This window comes from Miniopterus natalensis, chromosome 1 (assembly GCF_054644295.1).
Source record: "Miniopterus natalensis isolate mMinNat1 chromosome 1, mMinNat1.hap1, whole genome shotgun sequence".
Lineage (NCBI taxonomy): Eukaryota > Metazoa > Chordata > Mammalia > Chiroptera > Miniopteridae > Miniopterus > Miniopterus natalensis.
Genome location: NC_142081.1, coordinates 64873537 through 64901210, shown reverse-complemented (window position 1 = coordinate 64901210; position 27674 = coordinate 64873537). Strand labels below are relative to the sequence as shown.

General features: G+C 41.0%; 1 protein-coding gene across 2 annotated transcripts in view; it reads left to right on the top strand.

The window, feature by feature from the left end:
• The window catches only part of FMN1 (formin 1), a 341600-nt gene that overhangs the window by 183262 nt on the left and 130664 nt on the right, over positions 1-27674 (top strand). For both annotated transcript variants that reach the window (XM_087822443.1, XM_087822447.1), the window contains one exon: positions 17542-17629. In XM_087822443.1, coding sequence (XP_087678569.1) covers positions 17542-17629 — 88 coding nt within the window. The remainder of the gene's footprint in view (positions 1-17541; positions 17630-27674) is intronic.

Here is a 27674-nt window from a genome sequence, read left to right as displayed (position 1 = left end):
TGATGAGAGAGTCATTGATCGGCTGCCTCCTGCACGCCCCCTGCTGGGAATCGAGCCTGCAACCTGGGCATGTGCCCTGACCAGGAATCGAACTTTGCATAACCTCCTGGCTCATAGGTTGATGCTCAACCACTGAGCCACACCAGCCGGGCATTCTATTAACTTATTTAATCATTACTAGAACCCAGTTCGATAGTTACTACTATTATTCCCATTTCATAGGTGAGGAAGCTGGAGCCAAGAGGGGTTGTATAACTTGCCGAGCGTCACACAGCTCTTAAGTGGTAAGGAGGTGAACCTAGCAGCAACTCCAGTGCCTGTGCTTAGTCACCTGGCACATGGGCTTTTGGCCTGAGTGTAACTACAAGTCCTGACTTTACATTCACTTGGAGAAGTCTGAATTTTGTTCTCTGGCCATTGTTTAGTGACTGGCTTTGGTGTCAGTAGACCTGGTTTCCACTTCTGGCTCTGACCTTAACCAACTATAGAATCTTGGGCAAGTCCCTTCAATTTTCTGGGTCTCAGGTCTCTTATGTGTCAAAAGACCAGAGCTTTAATGAGATGAATCCCAACAGCCTGGTCATTACTTCCCCTTTGCTAATGGGGACACTTAAGACCCACCAGCTTTTGTTTTACTTATTAAAGGACAGACAGACAAAGCATTCACATGTGAACCAACATCTTGGTACTCAGACCCAGGCGCAGTCTGAGAGATTGGCTCCCTGACACCATCAGTACCATGTCGTGTGGGTCCTAAGTACGTGGGAGCTCAGGCAATAAGTGTTAGGATTTTAATCCCCCCAAGTCCTAAGGGACATAAATGTATTGGAGAATTATTTTAAAATAAACCAAGCTTGTTTAGGTGCTGGGGTACTGAAGGACTGGAAATATGATGGGGAACTGGCAGTGGGAAGGTGCCAGAGATCTTGTCTGGAAGGTAACTAGTAGTTAGCAGTTGTTGTGTGTCCAGTCACATAACCTCTCTGGCCTTAGTTTCCATAACTGTCCTGGCGTCTGGGGTGCATGTTTTTAAAGACACTTCCCACATGCAACATACCAGATCATCTCTGTGTGTGGACACCTTCACACATACATTTTAAAGCTGAGTATATGCAAGTGTGTGAGTAGAATAAAACCGTGAATTTGGACCTTCCTTTGTCACTGAATAACATGGGATTTATTGCAAACCAGCCTCACAACCACAGTGTTTCTTTCAAAGATGCAATATTTCCCTCCTCACACTTGTCCCTGCTTAACAAAAAATGCACTGGGCAGCAGCAGCCCTTGATCGAGCTGGCCAGCCCCCATTGGCTTGTGTGGCCCTTTTCCATTTTCCCCTCCATCTCTCAGCTCTCTGGGTCCTTAGGCCAAGCCAGGAGTTCAGGCTACACCAGACAAAGCTGTCCACGTGTTTCTTAGGACAGTCTGGCTTGACTCCAGAACTATGGCCACTCTTTCAATTTTTGATAACATACCTTTTGGCCCAGAGCTTGATTTCTTTTGGGCCTGACCCGATTTCTCTCCAGCTGAGGCTAATTTGCATGGCTGTAAACACGGGCCTTACAAAGCTCACCAACTGTGATAAAAGCAAAGGAAACCTGAGACCACTGGAAACTCAAAAATCCGCCTTCGGTATCTGAGCCTGACTCTGAGTCACGCCTCAGCCCAGGAGGCTGCCAGCATGCAGCAGCTAAAGAAACGTTATTCTGATTGATCTGATTAGGGCAGCAAGGTTAGCCATGGTCAATTTACAAAGACAGTATGAGAAGAAATCATGTGTATAGCCATGTTATGGGTCAGCGAGGCCCCTGCCAGAAGTTATGAAAAGCCACAGCTCTGCCAGCACTATTATCAGATCTCCTCAGTGGGGTACAAATGGGATTGGAGGGTTAGGGGCCCCTCCAGTGGAATGAATGACAAAAGGGATTGGGCTGGGAAGAGTTAGTGAGTCCTGCTTGCTTCCAGCTGGATTCCTTAGCTGCCAAGCCCCCTACCTGTGAGTGGGAGAGTCCGGGAGTTCCCCAGTAAAGGGTGAGGGGGACCACCCTGAGCTCATCGCAGTGGAAAGGAGAGGTTGGAAAGACTAGTTGCAAAAGGACATGAGGCTATAGATTGACCCAAGGAAAGCAGCCAGATGGAACCTATTGGGCATTTTGATCCTTTCCTTCACCAGAAGAGTGGTTTAATTGGGATCTGGCTCCAGGCCCTGGTTACTAAATAACCTGAGTTTTAGTGTTTTCATTTTCATTAATTAACTTTTATGCTGGGTACCTTATTAGTCACATTAGGCATTTTGCATGTGCAAAATATCCTAGGAGGTGAGAAGGGGGTCTTTAAAAATAGTATAGAGCTGCAAGTACCAGGGGGTTAATTCATGACCTAATTATCACATCACTTTTTACTCTCTTGTAGACTCTCTTGTACAACTTCCTTAGTTTACAACAAGCACAAAAACTTTTAAACTTTGTTTTCAAATGGCTATTGCGTTCATATTGATGCTGAGGATTTTTGGAGCCTCCACTCTGGGTGTGGTTCTCTTCTTCTCTGTCCAATTCAGGAACATAAATGTTACTTACAACACTGGGATAAGGTACATTAATTAACAAAGAAAGATTTATTTAAGATGAAGCCAACTGAAAGCCACATTGCTTGAGCCGGGGCTCATTATAAATAGTTCACTTTGTACTACAATCATCTTACTAATGGAAAAAATGAGACATTGAGAGTGTTGATTAGAGAAAAATGTGATTCACAATGTAGCAAGCAGCAAAATGCCTAAAGCATCTGATGTTGGGAACGACTTAGTAAGACACTGGAGAAACTGGGCCATGTGACGCTTTTGTTGTGCATTCCATATACTTTCTGGGTGCAGAGATATCTGAACAGTCGAGCCCTGTAGGACACAGCCATTCAGCTGCCACCTAAAAAAGGGATGAGCCTCTGAGGCTGAAGGTACACAGAGAAGGACACAGGACTCAGACTAGCACAGAGAGTTCATACCTATCAACTAACATCATGGTGTTTCCCTCAGAGGCCCAGGAAGCTAGTGATAAGGCTGCAGCAGAGGCCTGAGCTCCAAGTCTCTGACCAGCTGCTCCTGTTATCAGTGGAAAGTTCGCCTTGTCCCTACCTATTGCGGGGCGGGGTAGGCTTCTTGCAATGTCACAAGAAAAGGAATTTTCTGAGACTTGGACGGGAAAATGAATGGCATTTATTTGCGTGGAATGAAACCTCTGAGTTTCCAATGGCCCTTCTCTCTCCATCCCGCCACAGAAGAAGTATAGTTGTGCCCTTAGCAGAGCGAGGATTAAAGCCGTTGCTGAAAGTTTCTGTTCCATATTTGCACAGTCCAACTCAGCATCAGGCTAGCTTAGCTTGTGTTCCCAGCTGCAGTCCATGAGTCCATTGCATGTGGGGTCCACATGACTGTGGGCCATGTGGGTTCTAGGGCCACATGGGAACAAGAGAGGAAGAGAGTGAACTCCTTTCTCTGGGGATTTTAACCTTCTAAGATTTTACCTGCTGATAGTGGCCCCATTCTCTCTAGCCAATTATCTTTGTTTCCAGGTTAGACTGATAGGTACCTTCCTTACATCACCCTTACTTCACCGCACATGTGTCCATCTCACCCTTTGTTGAACCCCTTTCCCCAGTGATTTGCAGAGACCGGACCCATGGTTCCGTAGGGAGTGTGAAATTGCAGCTTCCTGGTGAGGGTGCCCGTATGGCCATGCTTATAATGTCTGACCTCCCTTTTGCTCCTTTCCTATTATTAATAACCAGCTAATTATAACAGTATCACTTCCTCCAGCACACCCATGCACTAAGAGTCACACTAGGCTAACTAAGTATGGAAGGTGGTTGTGTTGTGGTTCAACAGCAATTTCTGGAAACCACACAGGCCTTTTTCTTGCCGAGTCATCACTTTATCCATGGGGCAAGTCCCTTCATCTCTCTAAGGCTCCTCTGTCCAGTTCCATCATCTACAAAGTGAGAATAATAATAGTACCTACTTCAAAGGGTGATTATAAGGATTAAAATAGTCTATGTAAAGTGTTTAGCTTTGTGCCTGACACAGAAACGTTTGCTGCTGCCACCATACTGTCACCACCGTCATCATTACTGTCAGGAGGAGGAAGGAATAAGACTGAGGAAAAAGTCCTTGTATAACCCTTAACAGAGAACAGAAGGTTGGGATCCAACCAGAAGCCTCATTTCTCGTTCAGCGATGGCTCCTGGGCTCCCAGAGATCTACCCAAGCTTCGTTTTATCCTGTCATTTCTCTGTGTGTATCACTCGGACACACTGTAATTAAAGCAAATGAGCTTAAGCTCAAAGCTCAAAGATGAATGTCCTCAAGGTGTGTGCCAAGAGAAAAACATACAATAGAGCAAAAAAATAATAAAATTTGTTTTCACTTTCTAGCACTTTTTTATTTGGCTTTCACGATAATCTGTATGGTACAATTTTAAGTGTGTGGCTGTTATCAGGCAACACATGTAAGGTGGCCTCCTGGGTCCTTTTAGAACATGATAGGCTGTAAATAAATAAATACAAACATGTTTAGAATGGAAGATTTTGGTCTTAAAGTATGATATTTTAGGTTGGTTTCTATATTAACAATGAAATAGACCAAATTAACTTATGCTTTATGAATTTTTGTCAACATAATACATGGATATAATTTAAGCCCTGGCCAGTGCAGCTCAGTGGTTTAGGTGTCGGCCCATGAACTGAAGAGTCATTCATGGGTTAGATTCCTAGTCAAGGGCACGTACCTCAGTTGCAGGTTCCATCCCGGCCCTGGTTGGGTGAGTGTGGGAGGCAACCAGTCAGTGTTACTCTCACATTAATGTTTCTCCCCCCCCCCACTCCCTCCTTCTACTCTCTCTAAAAATCAATTGAAAAATTTCCTCAGGTGAGGATTAACAAAAAAATAATAATAGTAAAGTAATAATAAAAGTTAAGTAGTATTAAAAGACTTAAGAAAAAGCAAAGGTCCTGCAAATCTCAACTCATTTCAAGCAATATTTTATACGGGCCACCTGCTCTGATCAAAATGAAATCAAGTTAGAAACCATATATTAATAACAAAAATACAAATTTAATATGTCCATAACAAAAACCTCCTTGCCTTTTAAAATTTACGTTTACACCTGTAAATAATTCATGGATTAAACAAGAAATTGTGATGGGATTCAGAAAACACCTATAAGTACTCAAAAATAGTGGTTATCAAAACTTCTAGGATGTAGTTAAAATGTATGGTCATAAGTGATTATATCAGAAAAGGAAAAGGTCAAAAATAAATTAAGCTTCCAAACTTAATAGCTAAAAAAAGAAAAAGCAAACCAAAGAAATTACGAAGAAATATTAGGTTGCACAACAAAAAAAGTCACTTTTGTAGGTCAAATGTGATCAAACATTTGTAATTTTATACAGTTCAACCTAATACATTTGAGAAGATGAGAGTGAAATTTTAAAAAATTAAATACAGTAAGGAGATTAATAAAGTCAAAGTTTGTTCTTTGAAAACAATAATAAAATTTACAAACTTTCAGTGAGATTTAACAAAACAAACGTACAGTGATATTGGGAAAGTAAAAGTAGATGCGACCACAGATACAATAGAAATGTGTAAGACAGGAGAATATGATGAGCACACTTATGCAAAGAAATGAAAATCGCATGAAATCACTTCCTAAAAAAGACAAATTACCAAAGCAGGTTCAAGAAGAAATAGAACACCCGAGAGTCCTATAAATATTAAGGAGATTAGATCAGGAGTTTGAAATCCTCTCACAAAGTTCCAGGCCTAGGTGATTTTATTACAACAAACGTTTCCTTCTTACACAAAATACTTTACAGAATAGAAAATGAAGTGATGTTCAAAGCTAGTATATAGTTTTGATAACACTACCAGACAAGAAAAAAAGAGAAATTAGAGGCCAGTTTCTCTCATATAGATGTGAAGATCCTAAAGAGAGTATTAGCAGGCTGAATCTAGAAATTTATTTTAAAAAAATATTGTATTGAGAGCATTAAAGTAGACCTAAATGGAAGGAGAGATGTTTTCTTTTCATGAATAGGAAAATCAGTATTTTAAATATGATTTCTATTTGTAAAGTAATTCCAATTAAAATCTATATAGGATTATTTGGAATTTGACAAACTTATTCTAAAAATATGTATAAAAGAGCAAAATTTCAAAAATAACCTTACAAAAACAACCTTAAACATGATATTTAGTAAAAAATTCAAGTCACAAAAGAATGATCCCATTGGTCTGAAGTTAAAAACATGAAAGCCAAAGAATTTTATGAAATCATACATTTGTTGCAAAACTATATATATATATTTTATTTTTTTATTGTTCAAAATATTACAGATGTCCCCTTTTCTCCACATTGACCTCTTCCACCCTGCACCCACTCCCCTCCCCAGTCCCTCACCACACTATTGTCTATGTCCTTGGGTTGTGCATATATGAATATAAATTCTTTGGTTAATCTTTCCCCACCCCCTACCTTCCCCCCCCCACCTTCCCCCACCTTCCCTCACCTTCCCTCTGAGGTTCATCAGTCTGATCCATGCTTCCATATCACTGAATCTGTTTTGTTCATCAGTTTATTAAGGTCTTTAGATTCCACATATAAGTGAGATCATATGATGTTTGTGTTTCTCTGCCTGGCTTATTTTGCTTAGCATAATACTCTCCAGGTCCATTCATGCTGTCCAAAAGGGTACAAGATCCTTCTTCTTTACAGCTGCATAGTGTTCCATGGTGTAAATGTCCCACAGTTTTTTATCCACTCATCTACTGAAAAAGAACAAAAAACCAAAGGTCAGTGGAAGGCATTGAGGCTTCAGAAGCAGATCCATGCATATATGGAAACTAATATGTGACAAATGTGGTATCTCAGATCAATGGGTAAAACTGACTATTAAAAAAATATTTTAAAAATCAATATAAATTGATTGCTAAAAATTAATTCCAGGAATATCAAGCACATAAATGAGAAAGGAAAAATTTAATAGTTTTTTTAAAAGAATATGGGAGCATATCTTTTAACCTCACTTGGAAAAGACACAAAGAACATAAATAAAATAAATACATACATTAAAATAAAATTACATTAAAATAAAAACAAAAACTCTTGCTCATCAAAATTAACATAGGGTATGAAAAGACAAACCACAAGCTTGGAGAAAACATCTGTAACATAAATGACTGAAAAAGAATTCCTATCCCAAACATAGGTAGCATTCTTACTAATCAATAAAAAAATGGTCACCTTCTAATAGAAAGATGGGCAAAAGAACAATAGATGCAGAAAAAGCATTTGACAAAACCCAACACCTATTTTTGATAAAAACTCTCAGCAAGGCAGGAATAGACGGATCATACCGCAACATAATAAAGGCCATATATGACAAACCTACAGCCAACATCATACATCAAACTAAAACCATTTCCCCTAAGAACAGAAACAAAAATAGGGATGTCCACTTTCACCACTCTTATTCAACATAGTACTGGAAGTCCTTGCCACAGCAATCAGACAAAAAACAATAAAAAACATTCAAATTGGAAAAGAGGAAGTAAAACTGTCGTTATTCGCAGATGACATGATATTGTACATAGAAAATCCTAAAGACTCCACCAAAAACTACTAGATTTAATAAATGAATTCGGCAGTGAAGCAGGATACAAAATTAACACTCAGAAATCCCTGGCATTTTTATATACCAATAGTAAACTCACAGAAAGGGAACCTAAAAAGGCAATGCCATTTACCATTGCAACAAAAAAATTAAGATACTTAGGAATAAACCGAACCAAGGAGGTAAAAGACCTGTACTCAGAAAACCGTAGGACGTTGAAAAAAGAGATAAAGGAAGATATAAACAACTGGAAGAATATACTGTGTTCATGGATTGGTAGAATTAGCATCGTAAAAATGTCCATACTACCCAAAGCAATCTGTCCATATTCAGTGCAATCCCTATTAAAATACCAATGGCATACTTCACAGATCTAGAACAAACACTTCGAAAATTTGTATGGAACCAAAAAAGATCCCGGATAGTCACGGCAGTCTTGGAAAAGAAGAACAAAGTTGGAGGGATCACAACACCCAATATCAAGTCATACTACAAAGCCACTGTGATCCAAAGATGGGCAAAAGATATGACGTGTGTATTTTATGCTAGAGGATTTTTTCAAATAGTTGGTGATCCTTGGCTGCTATTTTACGTATAAGATTGAGGTGTGATAAATGTGGATGGAAGCTCAATGTAAATGGATAAGGCTTGTCCAATGTTGGACCTCATGGTGTGACAAACAGTTGCATACCAGCCATTTCATTTACCAACCCTGTAAAAATGATAGAATCTGTTTATCTTTGCTTTTAGACTGATCCCTTTTTCTAGATGGAATTTCTCCAGGCACCTGACTGGGGGCTGGGAGTGTGGTGTCAGCCTCACTGCTAGTGTTCTGAGAGAGAAGCCTAGAAAGGATGTGGAATTTTGATAATTACTCCTTTTCAGCACAAGACCTCAACCCCATCCACCATGTGCCTGATGTCCACGAGTCCCATGTCTATCTTGTTGATTATCTCTAGAAACTATACTTCCTGATAATGATAGGTGGGATTATACATCCAGCACCTAATTGCACCATAGACTAACTTTTTTTTTTTTAAATCCTCACCCTGAGGATATGTTCTTATTGATTTTAGAGAAAGGGAGAGGGAGAGAGAAAGAGAGAAACACTGATGTGAGAGATAAACATCAGTCCATTGCCTCCATATGTTCCCTTACCGGAAATGGAACCCACAATACTCCAACCAACTGAGCCACACTGGCCAGGGCATACCAAAGACTAACTTTTCAATAATCCCCTTATATTTACCCACCACCTCACCCTTGCCTTCCCCAGCACATGATGCCTCTAATTTGTGCGTGTCCAAGGTTCTGCCTTCCTCTGCAGACAATTAGGTCTGTCCTTTCGTCACTCTGCATGAAATTGACTCCTCCAACTACTTCTGCCTTCACATTTTCTGTTTTGAAATTAAAGCAATCTAGTAGTTCACTAAAGATAGATTTTATGTTTCTGATCTTTGCTCTTAACATTTGGGTTGATTTTATAGGAGAAAAGGAAGTGAAAAGACCTTCCTCTGCTAGCCTAAAACTCAAAGCAGTTTTGTTTTTCACATCTTAAAGGCCATTGCCTTGCTCTGCAGCATGACTGATAACCATATGCATCCTTGCTGGAATGAGATGCATTTCAAGGGAAAGGACACAGGACTAATAGTTCGACACCTGGGTGACTCTGGGCAAATTACCTACAGTGTGTTTGTGGCACTCGTACTATCAGAAGGTGACTCATCCATATGGGAGAACCTCCGGGTACACACCTTCATGATCCACTCAGGATGGGTGAAGGGCTGGTTTACTCTCCATGGGTGATGGTGAATAAATATTTTGGATCATGTTATTTGTTCACATGGATGACTGAGGGATAGAATCTAACGTGTGTTGACTCTGTGATGGATGTGCTGTGAGAGGAGGATGGTAAAGGCTAATTATAGAGGAAATGTGCTGGGTTATATACCGTAAGCCCTAACAGAATCTTGTAGCAATTTAAAAATATGTATGTATAGAGAGTACTCTTTCATCTTTCCTCTCTTCCTAACATTTCCTGGAATCCTCATTTTATGTTTATTGAAGGAACTCAGTGAGTCTACCAGAGCAATGTGTTACTCATGTCAACTGTTGTTAGCCAGAAAGTTAACAGAGTAGAATGACTTAGGTTATAAATAGTATACGTTACAGCAATGGCTGCAAATTAAGACTATCCATGAGGTTCTAGGTGAAGGATGTCCGTAAAAGGAAAAAGTAAAGTAGCCTCGTATCTTTAAAGAAGGCAATGTTTCCCTTTGAGTTTTGTCACAGCTTTTGCTGTCCAGTGGCCTGAGGCCCTGGAGCTAGGAGTGCCCACTGTCAGGAGCTCTTCACCTTCTAAGCAGGAGTGGGAAAGAGCCAGGTAATTTGCATCATGATACACTCTAAATCAAAGGCCATCCATCATTTCTGATATCTTGAATGCAATGATTATCATATCAAAGACATACGATGACATTGAAGATAATAACTTTTCTGTTGTCCATTATCTCTAAACAGCTTGGAGTAATTATTAGCATGTGTTCTTTTCAAAAGCCTAACACTCTAAATTTTGGAGAGAAAAGCCCTATTTGAGCCACCAAGAATATATACGAGACTGGATTCAATGTCTTAACATTAAATGAGAAATTATATAGATAAGACAGGAAGTTGAAAGGTCTTATAAACTTTGTTGTTTAGAATCCTCAGGAGGGCAATGTGGTTATCTGTGTACCTGGGATTGGCCTTATATGCGAAAGCCCTTTCTCTGTGCCTGAGCACATAGCTTTAAGAAAGGACTCTATGGAGGTTGGTAGAGAAAGGGAAACATTTTCAGCTAGTTACCCAAAAAAGCTCTGGGAATCGGGGATTATATAAACATACATACACATATATCAGGCATTGCGCTAAGTGCCAGTGATAGTAAACAAAATAATGCTTCATTTGCAGTCACCTGGCTACTCACAGTGTTGTCTATGGACCAGAATCAAAAGCATCACCTGATAGCTTATTAGAAATATAAGACTCTCAGGCCCTGTATTAGTTTTCGAGGGCCATCTCAACAAACTGGGTGAATAAAAATAACAGAAAGTTGTTATCTCATAGTTCTGCAGACTGAAAGTCTGAAATCAAAGTATTGGCAGAGCCCTGCTTCCTCTGAAACCGGTAAGGGAATCCTTCTCTTCCTATCTTCCCTTGGTTTGCTGGCAGTCTCTGGCATTCCTTGATCTGCAGCTGCATAATTCCAGTCTCTGCCTTCATCATTATTTGGCATTCTTCCTCCATGTCTCTGTGTCTTCACATGGCCATCTTCTTATAAGGACCCCAGTAATGTTGGATTAGGACCCCACCTGACTCCAGTCTGACCTCATCTTACCTAATTACATTTGCAATGACCCTATTTCCAAATGAGGTCACATTCTGAGGGACTGGAGGTTAGGACTACAACATATCTTTTTTAGGGAGACTACAATTCAATCCAGAACTGGTCCCATCACATTCTTAGTGAATGAAAACCTGTATTTTTAATGACGTCTCTAGGAATTCACATGCACACAAAACTTCTAGAGGACGTCCCAAAGATTCTTGATTGCTCTATCCTATAGACAACTTCCTAGTGCCTCTACCAGACTTTTCTAAGGGCTTTGCCTACAACATGTAGATGTATATAGGATGAGGGTGTTTCCTATACAATTTAAGAATGATCGAGAGAAAGCTTCCACTTCTCTCCTCAATGCTGGTCCAGTAGGATGAGAAGGGAAGTGGAGCAACAGTCGTCGACAGCCATGCAGATTGATGGTTGGGACAGGAGGAATGGGAAGTGGGGTTGTAATATAGAAATTTGAAACAAAGTCATGTGCCTATGGCCTATGGTATATCTTGAGTGGTGAGCCTCTGAACTCTTGTCTCTCCTGAAGCAGAGACTAAATAAATATGTACCCTGCTGTTACAAGTTGAATTATATGTATGGAATAAGTTCCTGGCCGTAGAATTGAACCATGACAGTTGGAGGTCACCTGAAGATACAGAATTGAATTTTTCTGGGTTATCCTGATGTTATTAACTCCTGTCCCAAAGAGAGGGCCTAGTTCCTCTTATTTTCTTAGCATTCACACCACCAGTTTGAAAAACAGAGCCTGTGCTTTTTTTTGTTTTTGTTTTATGTTTTACTATAATTTGGATCTTTCATAGTTCTTCTGTTTCCTTTTTCATTTTCTTTCTGCTCTGTAGCCTTCTATCCAGTTGCTTCTCACCAGGTTAGTTGTCAGTGGTTTAGAATTGTTTCATGATTATTGCAGGCAAGCACTCTTTAAGGGGCCTTGAGCTCTAAGAAATAATAGGGTGGCGTTTTTCATCTGTACCTTTGTGTAACAGTAATTTTGGCTTTGTCTGAAGAGAGGACAATGAATGCATTGATGTCTCTTGGTCATATTCTCTCCTAAGTCTCTAATTGGTGAGCAAATGCATGCGATTTTGTTTTGGAGCTGGTTTCATGCATGACACAAAAACTCCAAAACCATCAGAATGATCTCTGCCCACAGGCCCACCCCCCTCCATCCCACAGTACCCTCTACCCCCTGCCCAGCCACAGCCTTCACCTGCTGTGGCCTTCTCTCCGTTTGCTTTCTGAACGGAGTCCACTAGCCTGAAAACCAATAAAAGGGTTTTTGTGTCTCATCAGTAAGGGAAGGGGGTGCCAAATATGTTCTCAGACGCAGGACAGGGTGACAATTTGCCTTTTCACATTTCTTGGTGAAGAGCCTAAATCCTTAAAGTAAACTTCATATGAGCAATTTTATGTGTCCCCAAAAATAAGGCCATGGAAGAGAGTCAGACTTAACAGTCTGACAGAACAGTGAAGCTCAGTGTGCCTCGAAACATTTAGTGGGACAGATAATCAGGCTGCGTGTGGAGAGCTTATTTTCATGGCATTATTCAGGCAGCCGACGGAGGCCACTACCCAGCAGCAAACCCAGCCACGACGGCCGTCGGCGGTGAGGGCTTGTTTGTACCAAGTCAGGTGACATTTCCTAACGTGACCCCATGGAGCCAGCTTCTCTGGGTGTGGTGCCAGAGAGTGGCAGGGGGCAGAGCACGGGAGAGGGGAACAGGGAAGCTGAGTCAGCATTTATTTTCCTGGGCACCTGCCAAGAAACAGTTGCATGTTTCCAAGGAAGAGCTCGCCCTCCCTAAGGAGACAGCAAGAACCTGCCAGCTCCGGCCCGCCAGGCTCCTCCAGCTGGCCCTCGCTCCTGGTACTGGCTGGGAGTGGTAGTGGCTTATCTGTCTCATCCCTAGTCACTGCTACACTAGAAATGGCAGGGAGGGCACAAGAATAGCCACTGCTATGAAGTGGGGTTGTGTCAGTTGCTTCCTCTCATGATGTTTTGGTTTTTTTGTATATAAGGCCTGCGCCTGTGGGCTACCATGCCTCATGGCCTTGCATCATCTTGTGTCACTTCTTGGAATTTCCTCCCATTGGGAAATTCTCACTCTATTTTCCAAATTAGATTTTTATTACTTATAGAATAAGAATTTACAATTTAGTGATATCTGAATGGGTGACAAATGAGAGTAAAATTAAACCTAGATGTCCCCTTGATATACTGTATCTCATCCCCAGAAGACACTGCTCTCTAATCCAGCCAAAGTGAGACCCCATACTAATTTATAGATATGATGGGGAGGGATCTAGAGTAAATTATCGGCTCGATCATCCCAGCTGGTAGTCCTTAGGATGGCTGCATCAATGTCGACATCTCTAACAGGATTCTACCTGCTTCCCAACCTACTCGACAAGAATGTGTTCCGGATAAATGCCACAGTCGTTATGAGAGCACCTTGGTCCCTTTGGAAGCCAGTGACTTAGAAATGCAGAAGATTACTGCTAATGAGGCAGGCTGACTTGTCGTCAGTAGCGCGTGTACTTTAATCCAGCCTCTTAAAGTCTGTACTTTTGCCAAGTAGTGGCATTCAGTGAGTGTTGATGTGAAGCTTAAGCAAACGATATTGCCAGTCTGGAGGTACAAAAATAGAAATAGTGTTTTTTTAGAATTTTCCTTTGGAGAGTCAGATTGTCTACTTTCTGTATATTTTCCACTGTGGGGTTCAATCTCCCTGAGAGAGGCAAACCATGTACTTGTTTGTTCTCTAATGTTAAAAGTGTTCTACAATTGGATATTTTATACACACACACACACACACACACACACACACACACACATATATCATTGTCATGAAAGCAAATAGCTGCTCATGTATGTGGGTTCTTTACTTGTTTGCTCTTGGCAGGGGGAGTGTGATGTGGACAGAAAAGGGAACAACATGCCCTTATTTGCATAGAGTACCCAGGAGAGGTTCATTGGTGATAACTCGTGTGGCCATATTTACCTAGACCTAGAGCCTATTTTCCAGGCTCTATGACAAAGCCAACTTCATTGCAGATGGAAATCCTGGGACTGAAACTGAGAAAATTCACAGCCAGGTGTAAGCCAAAGAACAGAATACCCACTCGATCTGGTGTAGGTTTGAGTGTGTTTGGTGTCTAGTGAGAGTGGAGGTGTAGAAATCATCTTCATTTTCAGCTGGGGAAGGCTCCTTGGAAGAAGAAAGCTCCTATGATTATCTTAATTTTGTAGCTGTGCCAAATTCACTCGGCTGAGCACGCTTCCAGTATTCATGGTGTATTCAGACCGTTTATTTTTTATTTTTGCTTCTGGACATGTCTTCCAAGCTCAGGCAGAAAGCTGAATATATATATGGATTTTATGTAGATGTGAAAGTCCCACTGGACCTGGCAGAAATTCTTTCTCTGTCTGGCAAGACTTTTCCAGCTGAGTAGTCAGGGTGTGGTTTTTCCAGTGTAGCAAATCTTTCTTCCCATTTCTGCTTTAATTCTTATTCAAAGAGGCAGGTTTTCCTAAAAATCCACACATGTAAGAAATAATAATATGGATACATTGGCTCACGGTGCAGATTTGGATGGTGTGGGGTGTGGACCTGCTTTCCCCCTCTGGAAGGCATTGTGAGACTTCCTTCGCGATGTAATAGTGCGCATGTGTGACATCCCTAATCCTAGCATGTGGCGGGGGTCTGGAAAGGCTTGGCCTTAAACTAGGCATGTCTAATAGGGTTTAACGCAACCTGCGAATTTGCCCCTGCACAAGGTCATCTTGTAGGTCAGTGGAATGCTGCACAAATTGCATTCTCCAGACTGTAACTGCACCTAGGAGGAGGCCATGTGCTGCGAAGTTCAGCTGACTCCAGATAGGACAAAGATAAACTGAGGGCTTACTAATGTTTCTCAAAAATGAACTTTTAAGGATCTATGTAAAGCGTCTCTTGTAAACAAAAAATGATAGTCTTGAGATTTATGAAGGAGCTTTGTGTTGGAGATAGTGAGGCCAGCTACCGCCTGCCTTTCCTGGGAGCAGAAAAAGATTGAAATGGAAGCAGGAGGAATTTAAGTCAGACAATAAAATGCTTTGGTGCCAAAAGTTACTTAATACCCGAAAATGATTTTGAGGATTAAACAAATCAAGTAATTTTTACATGAGGTCAAAAAGAATGAAAAATGTGTCTGGGGGAGTAGTCATAGTATAGGAATAGCACGAGTAGTTTAGCCTGTGTTGCAGTTAGCTGAGGTAGGATGTGTTTGGTTTGTTTGGTGATAGAAAATGGTTATAAATGTTTACCTTGTATGAAATGTAACCTTAGTAATTTTTAAATTTAAAAGCGTGAACATTCTCTTCAAGTAAAGTCCATCCTTAAATATCTGGGCTTCTGGGCCAATCCAGGGGCAGAAGGATAACTTAGGCAACATTTGCAGGTTTCTTTAATACTAAGGGTTAAATGATTCCAAAATCCACTTCAACCAGAGTACGAATTGGATAGCAAACTCATACAAGAGCTCATGTTCTTCCATAAATGTTTTCTGAAGTATCTTCCTGAAATAGCCTTTTTTCCAAGAATTCACATGGAAGGAAGTCATGTTGGGAACCTCAAGGCATTACTTTGCCTATGTTCCACATATACTTGGAAAACCATTCATTTGAAATGCATGTTATGAAGCTGTGGAGCAATAAAGTCAGGACTCCTACCAATATCCAACAATCAAGCATAGTGGACTGGCCTCAGGGTCCTCTACAGGGGGAAAGCCCTACTGCTGGCTGGTCTCAGTGCCTAGAGGAGCCTTCACCCTGGTGGCCATGCAGAGTGGATAGAGCCGTTATATATATGGACAACCAGAAGATGGGTTGCAGAATCATTTCGGGTTCATGGTCTGCAGAGCTTGTCTCTCAGCTCTTCTTTGTGGGGAGATTTTCTAAAGGTGAGACCTAGACTTTTGTTGCAGGAAAAATGCACTGAATGTAGCACTTTGGGGTCTTCTTTCAAGTTATCCAGGGAAGACTGTGCCTGAAACAGCCATCTCATTCATAACCCCACCTTTCAATGAGTCCTGGAATTTTTAGGGATCATATACTTAAGAATAATTAGAAACTTTTCATGTTACCCAATCCCTGTAAATAACTCCCTTGTGTCAGACTTATTTATATGTTTCCCTTTAAACTAGTCTTTGAGCTCCCATTGAATGAGGATATAAACATATTCATATATATTTAAAAAATGGATACATATACATTATATTTTTAATCTTTGCACCCCTCACAGTACACTTGCATAGGAGTCTGCATTTGGTGAATGCTGTTGAATTGGACTGACTGCGCTTCAGCATTGATATGATGATGAGTCAGGGCAGGCCTAGGAACAGGAGGCTGATCTCCTGACTTTTTTTTCAATAACCCCACCTTTCAATGAGTCCTGGAATTTTTAGTCACAAGACTATGATGCCAGTCACTTTCTATAGCTGGCCAAGGGGCCATGACAGCTCAGCATGCTAACGCTGAAAGCCATTGTTTCATGGCTGCAGTTCTTAGCTTCATTTGTATTTCTACTTAGATTGTTATATTGCTGGGAACCTTTGACTTGGGCCAGACAACTTTTAAAAACTGTTAAAATAGCACCGGATAATAACAACCAGAATGCTGAAAGAGTGGGTTGGTGCTGATTGATTAAACTTTTGAATTACTAAATGATTTGCTATAACTTTTATATTTCAAATACTGAGGTTTTAAAAAAAATATATTAGTTAAATTTCCTACTATATAAATGGCAGACTGTTAAATGTCAGACAATCTCAGGCAACTTGGAATTCTAAAAGTTTTTCAGATAATCATTATGATCACCAGTGCACACTGTTTAATAACGTGAATATGGAAGGTGTAGGTGATTTGTCAAGAACTGTGTTAGGTGCGTTACACACATTGTCACTTAATCTCTAGAATAAATGTACAGGCTAAGTTGGCCCTACTTCATGTTGAAGAAGTTGAATACCTTGCGATTCAGTCACTTTTCCAGGTCACATCACTGATAAACGGCTGAGCCAAGAGCACAGTGATCTTTCCCCTACACCACTCAGCAGATGACACAGCCAGGAACGGAGGCTACCAAGTGACTTAAAAAGTAGCGACATGAAAATATTCTGATGATAAATGAAAAAGCTGGATATAAAATGGCCTTATATTGCAGTTACAACTTAGTTAAGATGTGTTTCAATAAAAGATTAGAGGAAAATATAAAGATTTTAATGCTCCTATTACATTGGTGGGATTTGGGGCAGTGTTTTTTTCTTCATTTTCTAAAATATTTATAGTTGTGAATAAGTTACTTTTAAATTAAAGGGTTATTAAAATAGAGCGAATATAGCATCAGTTTAGTTGAGCTTTCAGAGTAGCTAAAAATCTTAATGTTTTTGATATGCTTCTGAAAGATTACTGGGTCATTTGAGCTTGTGTTAACTTTATGTTTAAATTCCAGATCATCAAGTTATTGGATGGAAAACGATCTCAAACTGTGGGAATCTTGATATCTAGTCTGCATTTGGAAATGAAGGATATCCAGCAGGGTGAGTCTTCTCCATCACTCCTTTCCAAACTTTTAATTTTTGCAGCATTTTATTGTGAAAGATTTCAAACTTATAAAAAATTAGGATGCCATAATGAATCCTATGTGTCCACTGCCCAGCTACAAAACTATCGCTGTACTCTTATTTCATCTGAAGCACCCTTTCTCCACTAACCAGATTATTATGAAGCAAAACTCAGACATAATTCTTTTTTTTTTAAATATATCTTTATTGATTTCAGAGAGAGAGGGAGACAGAGAGACAGAAACATCAATGATGAGAGAGTCACTGATCGGCTGCCTCCAGTTCGCCCCACACCGGGGACCGAGCCCGCAACCCGGGCATGTGCCCTGACCGGGAATCGAACCCCGATCTCCTGGATCCTAGGTCGATGCTCAACAGCGGAGCCACATTGGCCTGGCCAGACGTAATTCATCGGTTAAAAAATGTTAGTTCAGGGCTGAGAGATAAGGACACGTCTTCAGGCATAACTCCAGTGCCGTGATCATGCACTTAAAAAAGATGTTCGGTGATTTCTCAACATCATCAAATATGTAGTTATAATTTCCCTGATTGTCTATATACCCACTAATTCATTCTTTTGTTTACAGTTAGCTTGATTGAGGATCCAAAGAAATTTCATGCGTTGCCTTTGATGTGTCTCCCAGGTTTCTTTTAATCTAGAGGTTTCTATCATCCGTCTTCCCCCTCTTTGCAGTTAATTTTTTGAAGAAACCATGTCACTTGTCGCTATGGAGTTTCCCACAAGATTTTGCTGATTGTATTGCCATGTTTTTATTTATTATGTTCTTCTGTCCCCTGTGGTTCTTGTAAAGTGTTAGTTTGATCTAGAGACTTAATCTGAGCGGGGAAAATATTTCATAGATGCTATTGTATATTCTATTAAGTATATAATGTCTGGCTGTCTCTTTATGATGTTGTTAGTGAGCATTAAAGATCTTTGCCTAGATTCATAATTTTATTAGAAGTTTTCAAATAATAATATATTAATGCCATCATTTCTTCATTAGTTGGGATACTATTATGGAGAAACACTTCTTTTCATCTTTTGTTATGTCATTGTTGCTTTATCCCTTCCTTTCAAAGTATGCTATTTCAATTTGGTTGTCTTTGGCTCAGTTTGAAATGAGACATTTAAAGAGAGGAAATTTTACCTGTATATATTTTTCTTAGTCTGTAGAGAAGTAGACTAAGAACCATCTTATCTTTTTAAATCCATGCCTTGAAAACAATACACCCCTTTCTCAGTAATCAATTAAATGGAAACCTTTATTTTAACATGTCACTGACAGTATTTTCTGAGTGGTAATGCAGTCTCCTATAGATACTGTCAGTCGAATTTAGCATGAGTTTAACTGTGGAGACACTCTCAAACCACACTGCCCTTCAGGTTTCAGTATGCGTTGCCTCAAAGTTATTTTACTTTGGTACCCAGCAGAAGACTTGCATAGGGCCTGAACTGAAAGACACAATACTTCAACACACTACTTTTCCTCTCAAAGGAGCTTTGTAAAGAGCCTAAAATTTTGCTTTATTGAAAACATTAAAAATTCCACATAAAACTAAAAATATCCTGAATTAGATGATAGTCACAGAGTATTAAGCTTAATAATATAACTGAATACATAAGTATGAATATTAAACCTCCAAAAATGTTGCAATAATTGATTTGAATTAGGGGCAGAGAATAGCTAAAAAGGCCTCCCATCAGAAAGGAATTCTTTAGTGACTTTAGGCATTAGGTCTTCTAGAAGAATTGAGTTTTGGGTAAATTCAAACCAGGAGATTATGATGTTAGGTCAGAGGAAAACTGAAAAAAATAAAAACAGAAAAATATCAGCAGGGAAGTTTATAGTCTTATGTCAAGGAGTCTTACATTTTTGATGCAGCCCTTGAAATTAGCAATTCTTTAGGTTCAGCGGTAGAGTCTTGTCCTAAATAATGGCACTCTTCATAAGCCTGGTGAAAGCCAAGCATGCTTGCTTTCATCACTGTGGTGCATAGCAATACGGGTATGAGTTTTCACACTGGCAGCAGCACCTTAGACTCGATTCAGCTCTTCGGCCTGTCCGCTGTAGTACCTCAGATTGCCGTGTGGACAAGCGTCGTTCTAGCCATGTGATAGTCCAGTTACCAACTCAGGACCGTAAACCTCCCCGTGGATATCTAGCCTTATTGGGTTGATTGCTCATTGTGAGCTGGATAAGAGACTTTTCCAAGTCTACTCTGGACAAGAACATGCTCATGTGAAGCAGCGGAGTAGTTACATTTTAGCATCAGAAAGGTCAGTTGTCGCATTGCAGACTCCTAGGACTTGTGGGTGCCATTTTCATTTTCTCCCGCTTCGGGCGTCTCTGAAAGCCACCACAGAGTTGGCTCCTAAGCTCCATTTCATGTCTTCATTCAGTAATGCATTCCAGATGAATAAGGCAGTATAACCTGAGCTTAATTTTTCTTTGGAATCGTTTGACTGACACTGGCATCTGAAGGTCACTTAGGAGCCGGGCTATGTCAGTTACATTTCATTCTGAGTCCGTGTCTGGTCGTGAATGGAATGCACTTGGCCTTGTGTTGTCATCCTGATGAAAGGGCTCCCTGTGCTGACGTTGGCCTAAAACGTTTGTTTTAATGTGGGGGGTGTGGCTGCAGTGAGATCCGATTGGGGCGGGCCCGCTGGCAGCCAGGCAAGGTCGCACAGCACGACGGCCACGGTGAGATGACCACGGTTCAGGGACTGTTCTTCAGCCTTCTGGTCATGTGTTCATCTTTCCACTGCACAGAGGCGAATGCACTAACTTGCACTTTTCAAACTCACAAGGAGCTGATGTATAAACCATACTGCCAGTGTGTTCACTTTGAGAATTGCCCTTTGTCATGATGAAAATATTTATATCTGTTCATTATTACCTCCGTATCACTTATCTCTGCTTGGCATTATTTATTGTTTATGCCATCTTCCCTTTTGCTGAGACTACAGGTTGCTCACCTAGATAATAGTTTGGAGCATTTCAATCTGCAGTTACCCCCCACAGATGGATAATTCAGTTTTCACTGGTTCAAGTCTTAAAAAGCAACCTTGTTTTCCTCATTTGTAGGGTGGACACGTCTCCATTGTCCACTAGATACTGCCTGTGATGTGTATTCAAGCAGTGAAATTTGGGAGCTGTATACCTCAGGGTCCTATATCTGCAAGTAGAGAGCCAGTGTCCCTTCCACTATGTCATGTTGCATTTCTTTGCTAAGACTTTCTCTGACAATTAAACATTGTTACAACTAATTGGGCTAACCCATCATATAGAAAAGTCGTTCAATAATTGTCTTTTGAATTTAACTTGATTTAAAAAGGAAGCTAAACCTTAGACTAGACGGACTCTGAATGTGTATTAGTGTATTTGGACAAAACTTCCTTCCTTCCCTCCTTTCCTCCCCAAGCTCCCTCCTTCTCTCCCTCCCTCTCCCTCCCTCCCTCTCTCTCTCATAGTAAGCATGCTTTGAAGGCCAGCTCTGCATCAGGCACCATGATGACCACAGTACATAAGCTCTAGACTCTAACATTCTCAAGAGTTCACAGGATGGTAGGAGAGATGTCAAAAGCAGCCCAAGATCATAATAGAGTTGCCTATGAAATAACAAAGCAATATCTTGTCTCCACCTGTAAAATTTCAGATGAGCCTTAGAGGGTGAAACAATGGTCATCACACTCAGAAGGAGCTTTTCCAGTTGAAAGAAGGCATGTGAAAAGGAGGCACAGCTCGAGGATATAGACTACGTGTGACTGTGTCTCAGGGCACGAGGCTAAAGGCAAGCGGCATCCAGCGCAGGAAGGGCTCTGAATCTCATCACACAGCTTGGATGTTATCTCATCAATAATAGGGAGACAGAATTTAAGACGGGCAGTGCTGTGATCTGATTGTTTGTGCAGAAATATCTTGTAGGCTGGGGAAGACTGGCCTCCACGGCCTCCCGTGCTCCGGCCACAGCTCGTGTCTCCTACTGCAGCTGGCTGTGCTTGCCTCCCTCTCGCTGCCCTCTCACAGTGATCTTCTTTCACTCCTTAAAAGGGCCACGTTCTTTCCTTCCTCTGCGTCTTTGAAGGCACAGCACATTTCAAATGAACAACCCTGCACGTTCGCTCTGTTTAAAATACCTTTCCACCCCACTCTTTATAGTGAGCTCATTTTCTTCACTAGGTTTCAGCATAAATGTCACCTCAAGGATGCCTTTCCAAACCCCCCTCCCTAATTTAAGTCACCTAGGTTAACTCTCCTCTATTCTACACTGCACTTAATGTTTTATTTGTTCATCTACTCATGTTCTCATTTATGCTCGTCTCTAGAATATAGTCTCCAGGAGGGAGACTGCTCACTGACGTGTCCCTAGAACCTTGTACTGTGCCTGAGTGTCTGTCGAATGAGTAGGGGAAAAAAATAATACTGAAAGTAGATAAATTTGTTAGAAAGGGATCAGGATTGTTGAGATAAATGAACACCAGAGCTAAGGCTGTGTCTGTAGAAATGTAGAGGAGGAGACCATATGCCAGGGATATTTGGAGAGAGAACTGCTAGTTAACCACATCAGATGCAAGCAGTGTTGAAGAAGTCTTATGTGTACCTTGGGTTTCTGGCCTTAAGAAGAATGTGTATTATGATGCCAGAAACATAAACTGGAGATAGAAGAGGAAAAGCTTGGGTAGGAGCAGAAAGGCCAATTCAGTTTGGGGTGTTTGGAGCCTGAGATGACCGGAGACATTTAAGCTGAAGTGGTCAGTGAGCATCTGAAAATTCCAGCCCGATGCTAAGTAGACAGGGCTAGGTTAGAGATGTAAGATCCCCCAAAAGGTAACCACTGTCATCTACTTCTCTCTACCCAAGACGGGTTGGGCACCTCGTGGGAGGAAGCCGAGCCCGGCACTGCCTGCCGTCTAAAGCGCACTCGGCTAAAGGCGGGACCTTGGTCTCGGAGGAAGAGCGGCTTCGGGAGGCTGACGGTCATACCCACGGCGCTCGGATGTGGGCCGGGAGAGGCTCTGAATAAGTGATTTACTTCTCGCCGGTTTTCCGTCCACTAAACTGGATGACTTGTGTTTAAAAGCATTTTGGCATCCTTGGACACAGTTACTGCCTGCATGATTGCAAATTAGTGTTTTCATTCCACGTTAGTGATTTCCTCTTATTCTCCTCCCAGGGGAGGTGGAAAATTGCTGTTGACTATTCCTGATATAAACCTCCGTATGCATTGCAACAGACTAGGTGCCAGAAACCTCCTGGCACTCATTTGGCAATTTCCCGTACACTCAGAATTTATATTTATAACATTTAATCTAACATCAAAATAAAACATTTTTCAGTTTAGTTTCTACTGGTCTGGAATCTCAGTTTGGGAGTTCAGCAGCATCAAAGATTATCTTTCTGTTTAAAAAGTAAATTCTAAATTAACATGGAAGAGGGTGCCAGTTAATTGTATGCCTCGGAGTCTGAACCCCAGATCTGAGAATGCTCACTGGACTTTGCTCACTTTTGCCTAATAATTTCTAGAAATAGCTGTCCAGGTTTATGCTAATTGTCCTAAACATAATTAATTTTTTTAATCCTCTCCCGATGATATGTTTTTATTGATATTTAGAGAGAGGGAGAGAGAGAGAAACATCAGTGTGAGAGAGAAATATGGATTGCTTGCCTTCAGTACATGCTCAGACCAGGGATCAAACCCACAACCTTTTGGTGTAGGGGGCCAATGCACCAATCAACTGAGCCACCCGGCCAGGGCTAAAACATAATTAATTTGACTAGGTTTCTGAAATTCTCCATGAATTGTCCAGGACTTTCCTGAGGAACTGTGACTCTAGCCTAGAAGACCTTATACTCAAAGGCAATTAGTCTCCAAAGAACACCCTATACCCAAAGGCAGTTGGTCTCCAAAATTTGTACTGTGTACTCCTGTCAATAAAAAGTTTTAGAGCATGCTTCTCAAGGTATGTTTTCTAAAACATGTACATCATGTAAATGTGTGACAGAACTCATATTCACATTATAAAACATATGCAAAAATATGGATTAAAGTAAGATTAATAATTTTTAATATCTTGCTAATTTTCGTGGCTTTGGGTTCTCACTAGCTAATATCTCAAGGCTCAATATATAAATAAGGTGAGGCTCGTTATTAACAATAGTGGATTTAAACCCAGATTTCAAACAGTCCCTAGGTAAATTCTGTTATAATTTATGGAGGTCAGAGTCTTGGCAAATCTGATTGGAGTGCCCTTGCTTTTAATTCATTCCATGACTGACGAAGAACTTGTACTAACAATCAAAGTGTCTGCCCCGTCATTTTCTTCCTGTTGATGGATTATCTTCAATCTGGGGTTTCTCTGCAGGAACCTTTTGAAGCCAACTTGTTTGTTTTGTCAAATTTAGTTAAAACCAGATTTTAGAATCAGAAGCCTTTATTTACCCCCCCCCCATCACAATATGTTTGAAAGTAAAAGAACAAGTGAGGATGCCACGTATGAAGGTGTTTACCCACCAAAGGTGACGTGATCGTGACCTGCCGACATACTGAATGAAGGCGCCGGATCAATCCACTTACTAAATATTGGCAGAGCTCAGTTTTTAAAAAAAATCTTGGGATGAATATAAACAGTAGCTCTCCTCCTGTCCGTCCCTTTCCCACCTTCCTGGTCCTCCCCCGAGTCTGAAACACCTGAGGAGCGGTTCCCGCCCAGCTCTTCCTAAACCCCGGTACATTCCTTCCCTCGGAGCTGCGTCCAGAAAGCAGAGGGTGGCCTTTCTTTGTACTTTACCTTCAGGCGCTGGCTGAGACCATCCAATCTGCCTGGAATGTAATTTTGGCTCAAAAGAACCAGAACTAATGGAAGAACAGAAGCAGCTTAACCCAAACTGTTTCTCATTCCACTGCCCTATGGAGAGCAGAGGGAGGAAGGAGGGGGGGCGGTGTGGATTCGGTGTCGTATCCCTTCTTTGAGGTTTGAACCATGGACAATTTTAATTGCACCTATAAAATGGCACCTTGGGCACCTCCAGGCATATAGTACGTGCCTGGACTTGGGCAAGAATTGGGATTTTTACTTTATAAGACTGAGTGATTTTGATGTTTTGGAAGAAGAGATTAGATAAGTGTCTCTTTTGGGGTTGTTTCTTCCAACTCCCAGCCAGCTCCTGTTCACTGTGTGCTTTACACTTGCCTCCTGTTTCCATCAAAGCCCCGATTAAGGTCTGTATTGACTAACATGGCACCGGCAGGCATTCGTCAGTGTGGATAAGATTGCGAAGTATGTTCCCTGGATAGTTCTTATTCTTGGTGTGTCTGGAGGCAACTTTTGTTTGATTTTTCATTCCTGGTACCTCTGCTTCCCTTCTTAGTTCTGCAATGCAGTGTCAGATTGCAGTTATTAATATCTTTTCAAAAGAGTAAGTCTTTACATTAGATTTTCTTTTCTTTTTATGTTTATATATTTTTTTCTTTGAAGATAATGACTTTTCAAGTTCCAGAGTTCTCTTTTTCTAGAAATTCATTTTGCTATGACTTCAACAGCAATACTGATTATTTTAAATAACTGCAAATAGTTAAGCAGATTGAATTTTAATCATTTTATCCTGCATAGTAAAGGCATATTCTAATTGAATTACATATTAGTGATAACTAAATGATGGTGAAGTTATGGTTGTGTGGAATATACAGGTGAAATTTTTGTGGCAGAGGTTGAATGTGGTTCCCACTGGGAGACTGCGGATTAAAGGAAAACCCTGCAATGCCATTTACCAAGGCTTCTGTGTAGACTGTTGTGGGTAGTTGGTTAACTGATTTGTTATTTGTTTTGTTTTTTTCAGGTGGTGAGGATTTTAGGTGGAATGACTATTTATAGCCTAATACTTATAAAGGGATAAAATAAGTAAATTATAGTCCAGTGAATTTGGTTATGGAACTGAGCTTTGGAAATCAAGCTGTTGATTTCATGCCTTGGTATCATCATATATAAAACTAGGGATAGCACTAGCATCTACTTTATCCAATTAAATAAAAAAATAGAACAATACCTGGTATACAGGAAGCTCCCAATAAATGCTGGCTATTAATTTATTAAGTATTAATCCTCAGTAAGGTCTGCCTACTGTCCCCACCTTCTGGTGTAGTGGACAGAGATTCCTTTAAGCTGCTTAGTAATCGGTGCCCTCAGCATCCATCTGGCGATATGGGTAGAGCAAGGCTTTGTGCGTATCTATGTCTGCACAGGTGACGAATGGAGGTGCAACACAGTGGCCAATAGGAGAAAGTGAGACACATTGGGAAAGGTTATAAGAGAGCTCTGACCATTGTGAAGAGTCGCAGTTACAGAGCCCTCAGTGGGGGCAGGTTCTTTGCAGCTTCTGTCCTGACCCACCCTCCGTGCTCCTCCCTTCTCCTCGCCTCTTGCCCAGTTTTCTCATGAACTTGGTCTTTGCCCTCAGTGATGGCCTCATTGTTGGGAGTGAGACTTTGGGAGATGTTTCTTCTTTGCCTGTCCTCATCTCTGAGATTCTCCTACTGCCTCTTCCCATGTCCCTACTTCCTTTTTCTGTGGTAGAGGTCAAGAAGATTAGTCTGTGGTAGTTTTGGAGGGTAGGTCACCTGAGAGTTTAAAAAACCCATGGCCTCCTGTTTTATTTTCTACATTCTGTTCTCTTTTCCTTACAAATTGAATATTTATCAAGCCCTAAAAATATTAGTAATTTGGGTAAAACAACTAAGTATTAGATTGGCTAGTTGGAAGTTAGCAATATTAACAAAATAATTTATATTAATAGACTCAAATAGCCCAGCCGGTGTGGCTCAGTCCCATGAACCAAGAGGTCATGGTTCCATTCCCGGTCAGGGCACATGCCTGGGTTGCAGGCTTGATCCCCAGTAGGGGGCATGCAGAAGGCAACCGATCCATGTTTCTCTCTCATTGATGTTTCTATCTCTCTATCCCTCTCCCTCCTCTCTCTGAAATCAATAAAAACATATTTTAAAAAAGATTCAAATATTCCTATTAATCTTTGATTTCTTAGGCTGAGAACAAAGCTAGTCCATTTGCAAATGATTATTAAAATCACACGCTTGTAAAGTATCATGTCAACTACTTTCGGAAATACGAAGAAGAATAAAGTGGGTTACATAGAGCTTATTTTTAAAACCAACATTAGCCACAGCTGGTAAACTGACCCAGTCTTATCTGTGACACCTTCCATACCTTGGAGGACAAGATTTCCTTGGCTAATCGAACCGACTAAGGAGCTTGCCTTCTTTAACTTCCTCTGTTTCTTGCCCAAAGGTGCTCCTTCAAATCAAAAAACAAAAAAGCAAAACAAAACAAAAACCGAGCTCCCCACGAGTAACTGCGTGATTTTTACTAACTAGAAGCCCTTCAAACGGCAAGCAGCCATCCTTTGTTTATTTGGACATGGTGCACTTGGGGATAGAAAAGTGTTCAGGGTTAAAAACGGCTGCAGGGCTGAGAGAATTCCTGCGTGTTCTTTCTGCTTCCCCTGCCCTTGTGAAAAGCTGCCTCCAAGCCGGAGAGGGAATGTACCTATTGTGTGCGACCCTGACCCTGTGCATGTGCCCGAAGCAGGCGCATAGTTTTTATGTGCGCCTGTTAGTTTGAATTTGCGATACTGATCTGCTTTTTGTCCCTGCTGACGGTTATTATATCTTAATGGGCGAAACACGACTCTAATGATCCTTGTGTATATAATTCTCGGAGTACAGAGCAGGCACCAGAGGACCACATAAAAATGTTTGCCTCAATTTCCCTGCAAAAAAGGAGCCCAGAAACCAGACTTGACCAAGTAACAGATTTTTAAAGGTAAAGGAACCCAATAAAATTACCAGCTTTTCACAGCGTGTGTCTACTTCCTTTCGGCATATTGTGAGGTGTAGGTGAAATATTCTAGCTGAACTGACAGTGTGAGTGGGAATAACTAAGGAGCGAGGGAGATAAAAGTAAAAACCACCAGCCATGATTGATATTGCAGTAGCAGTGAGT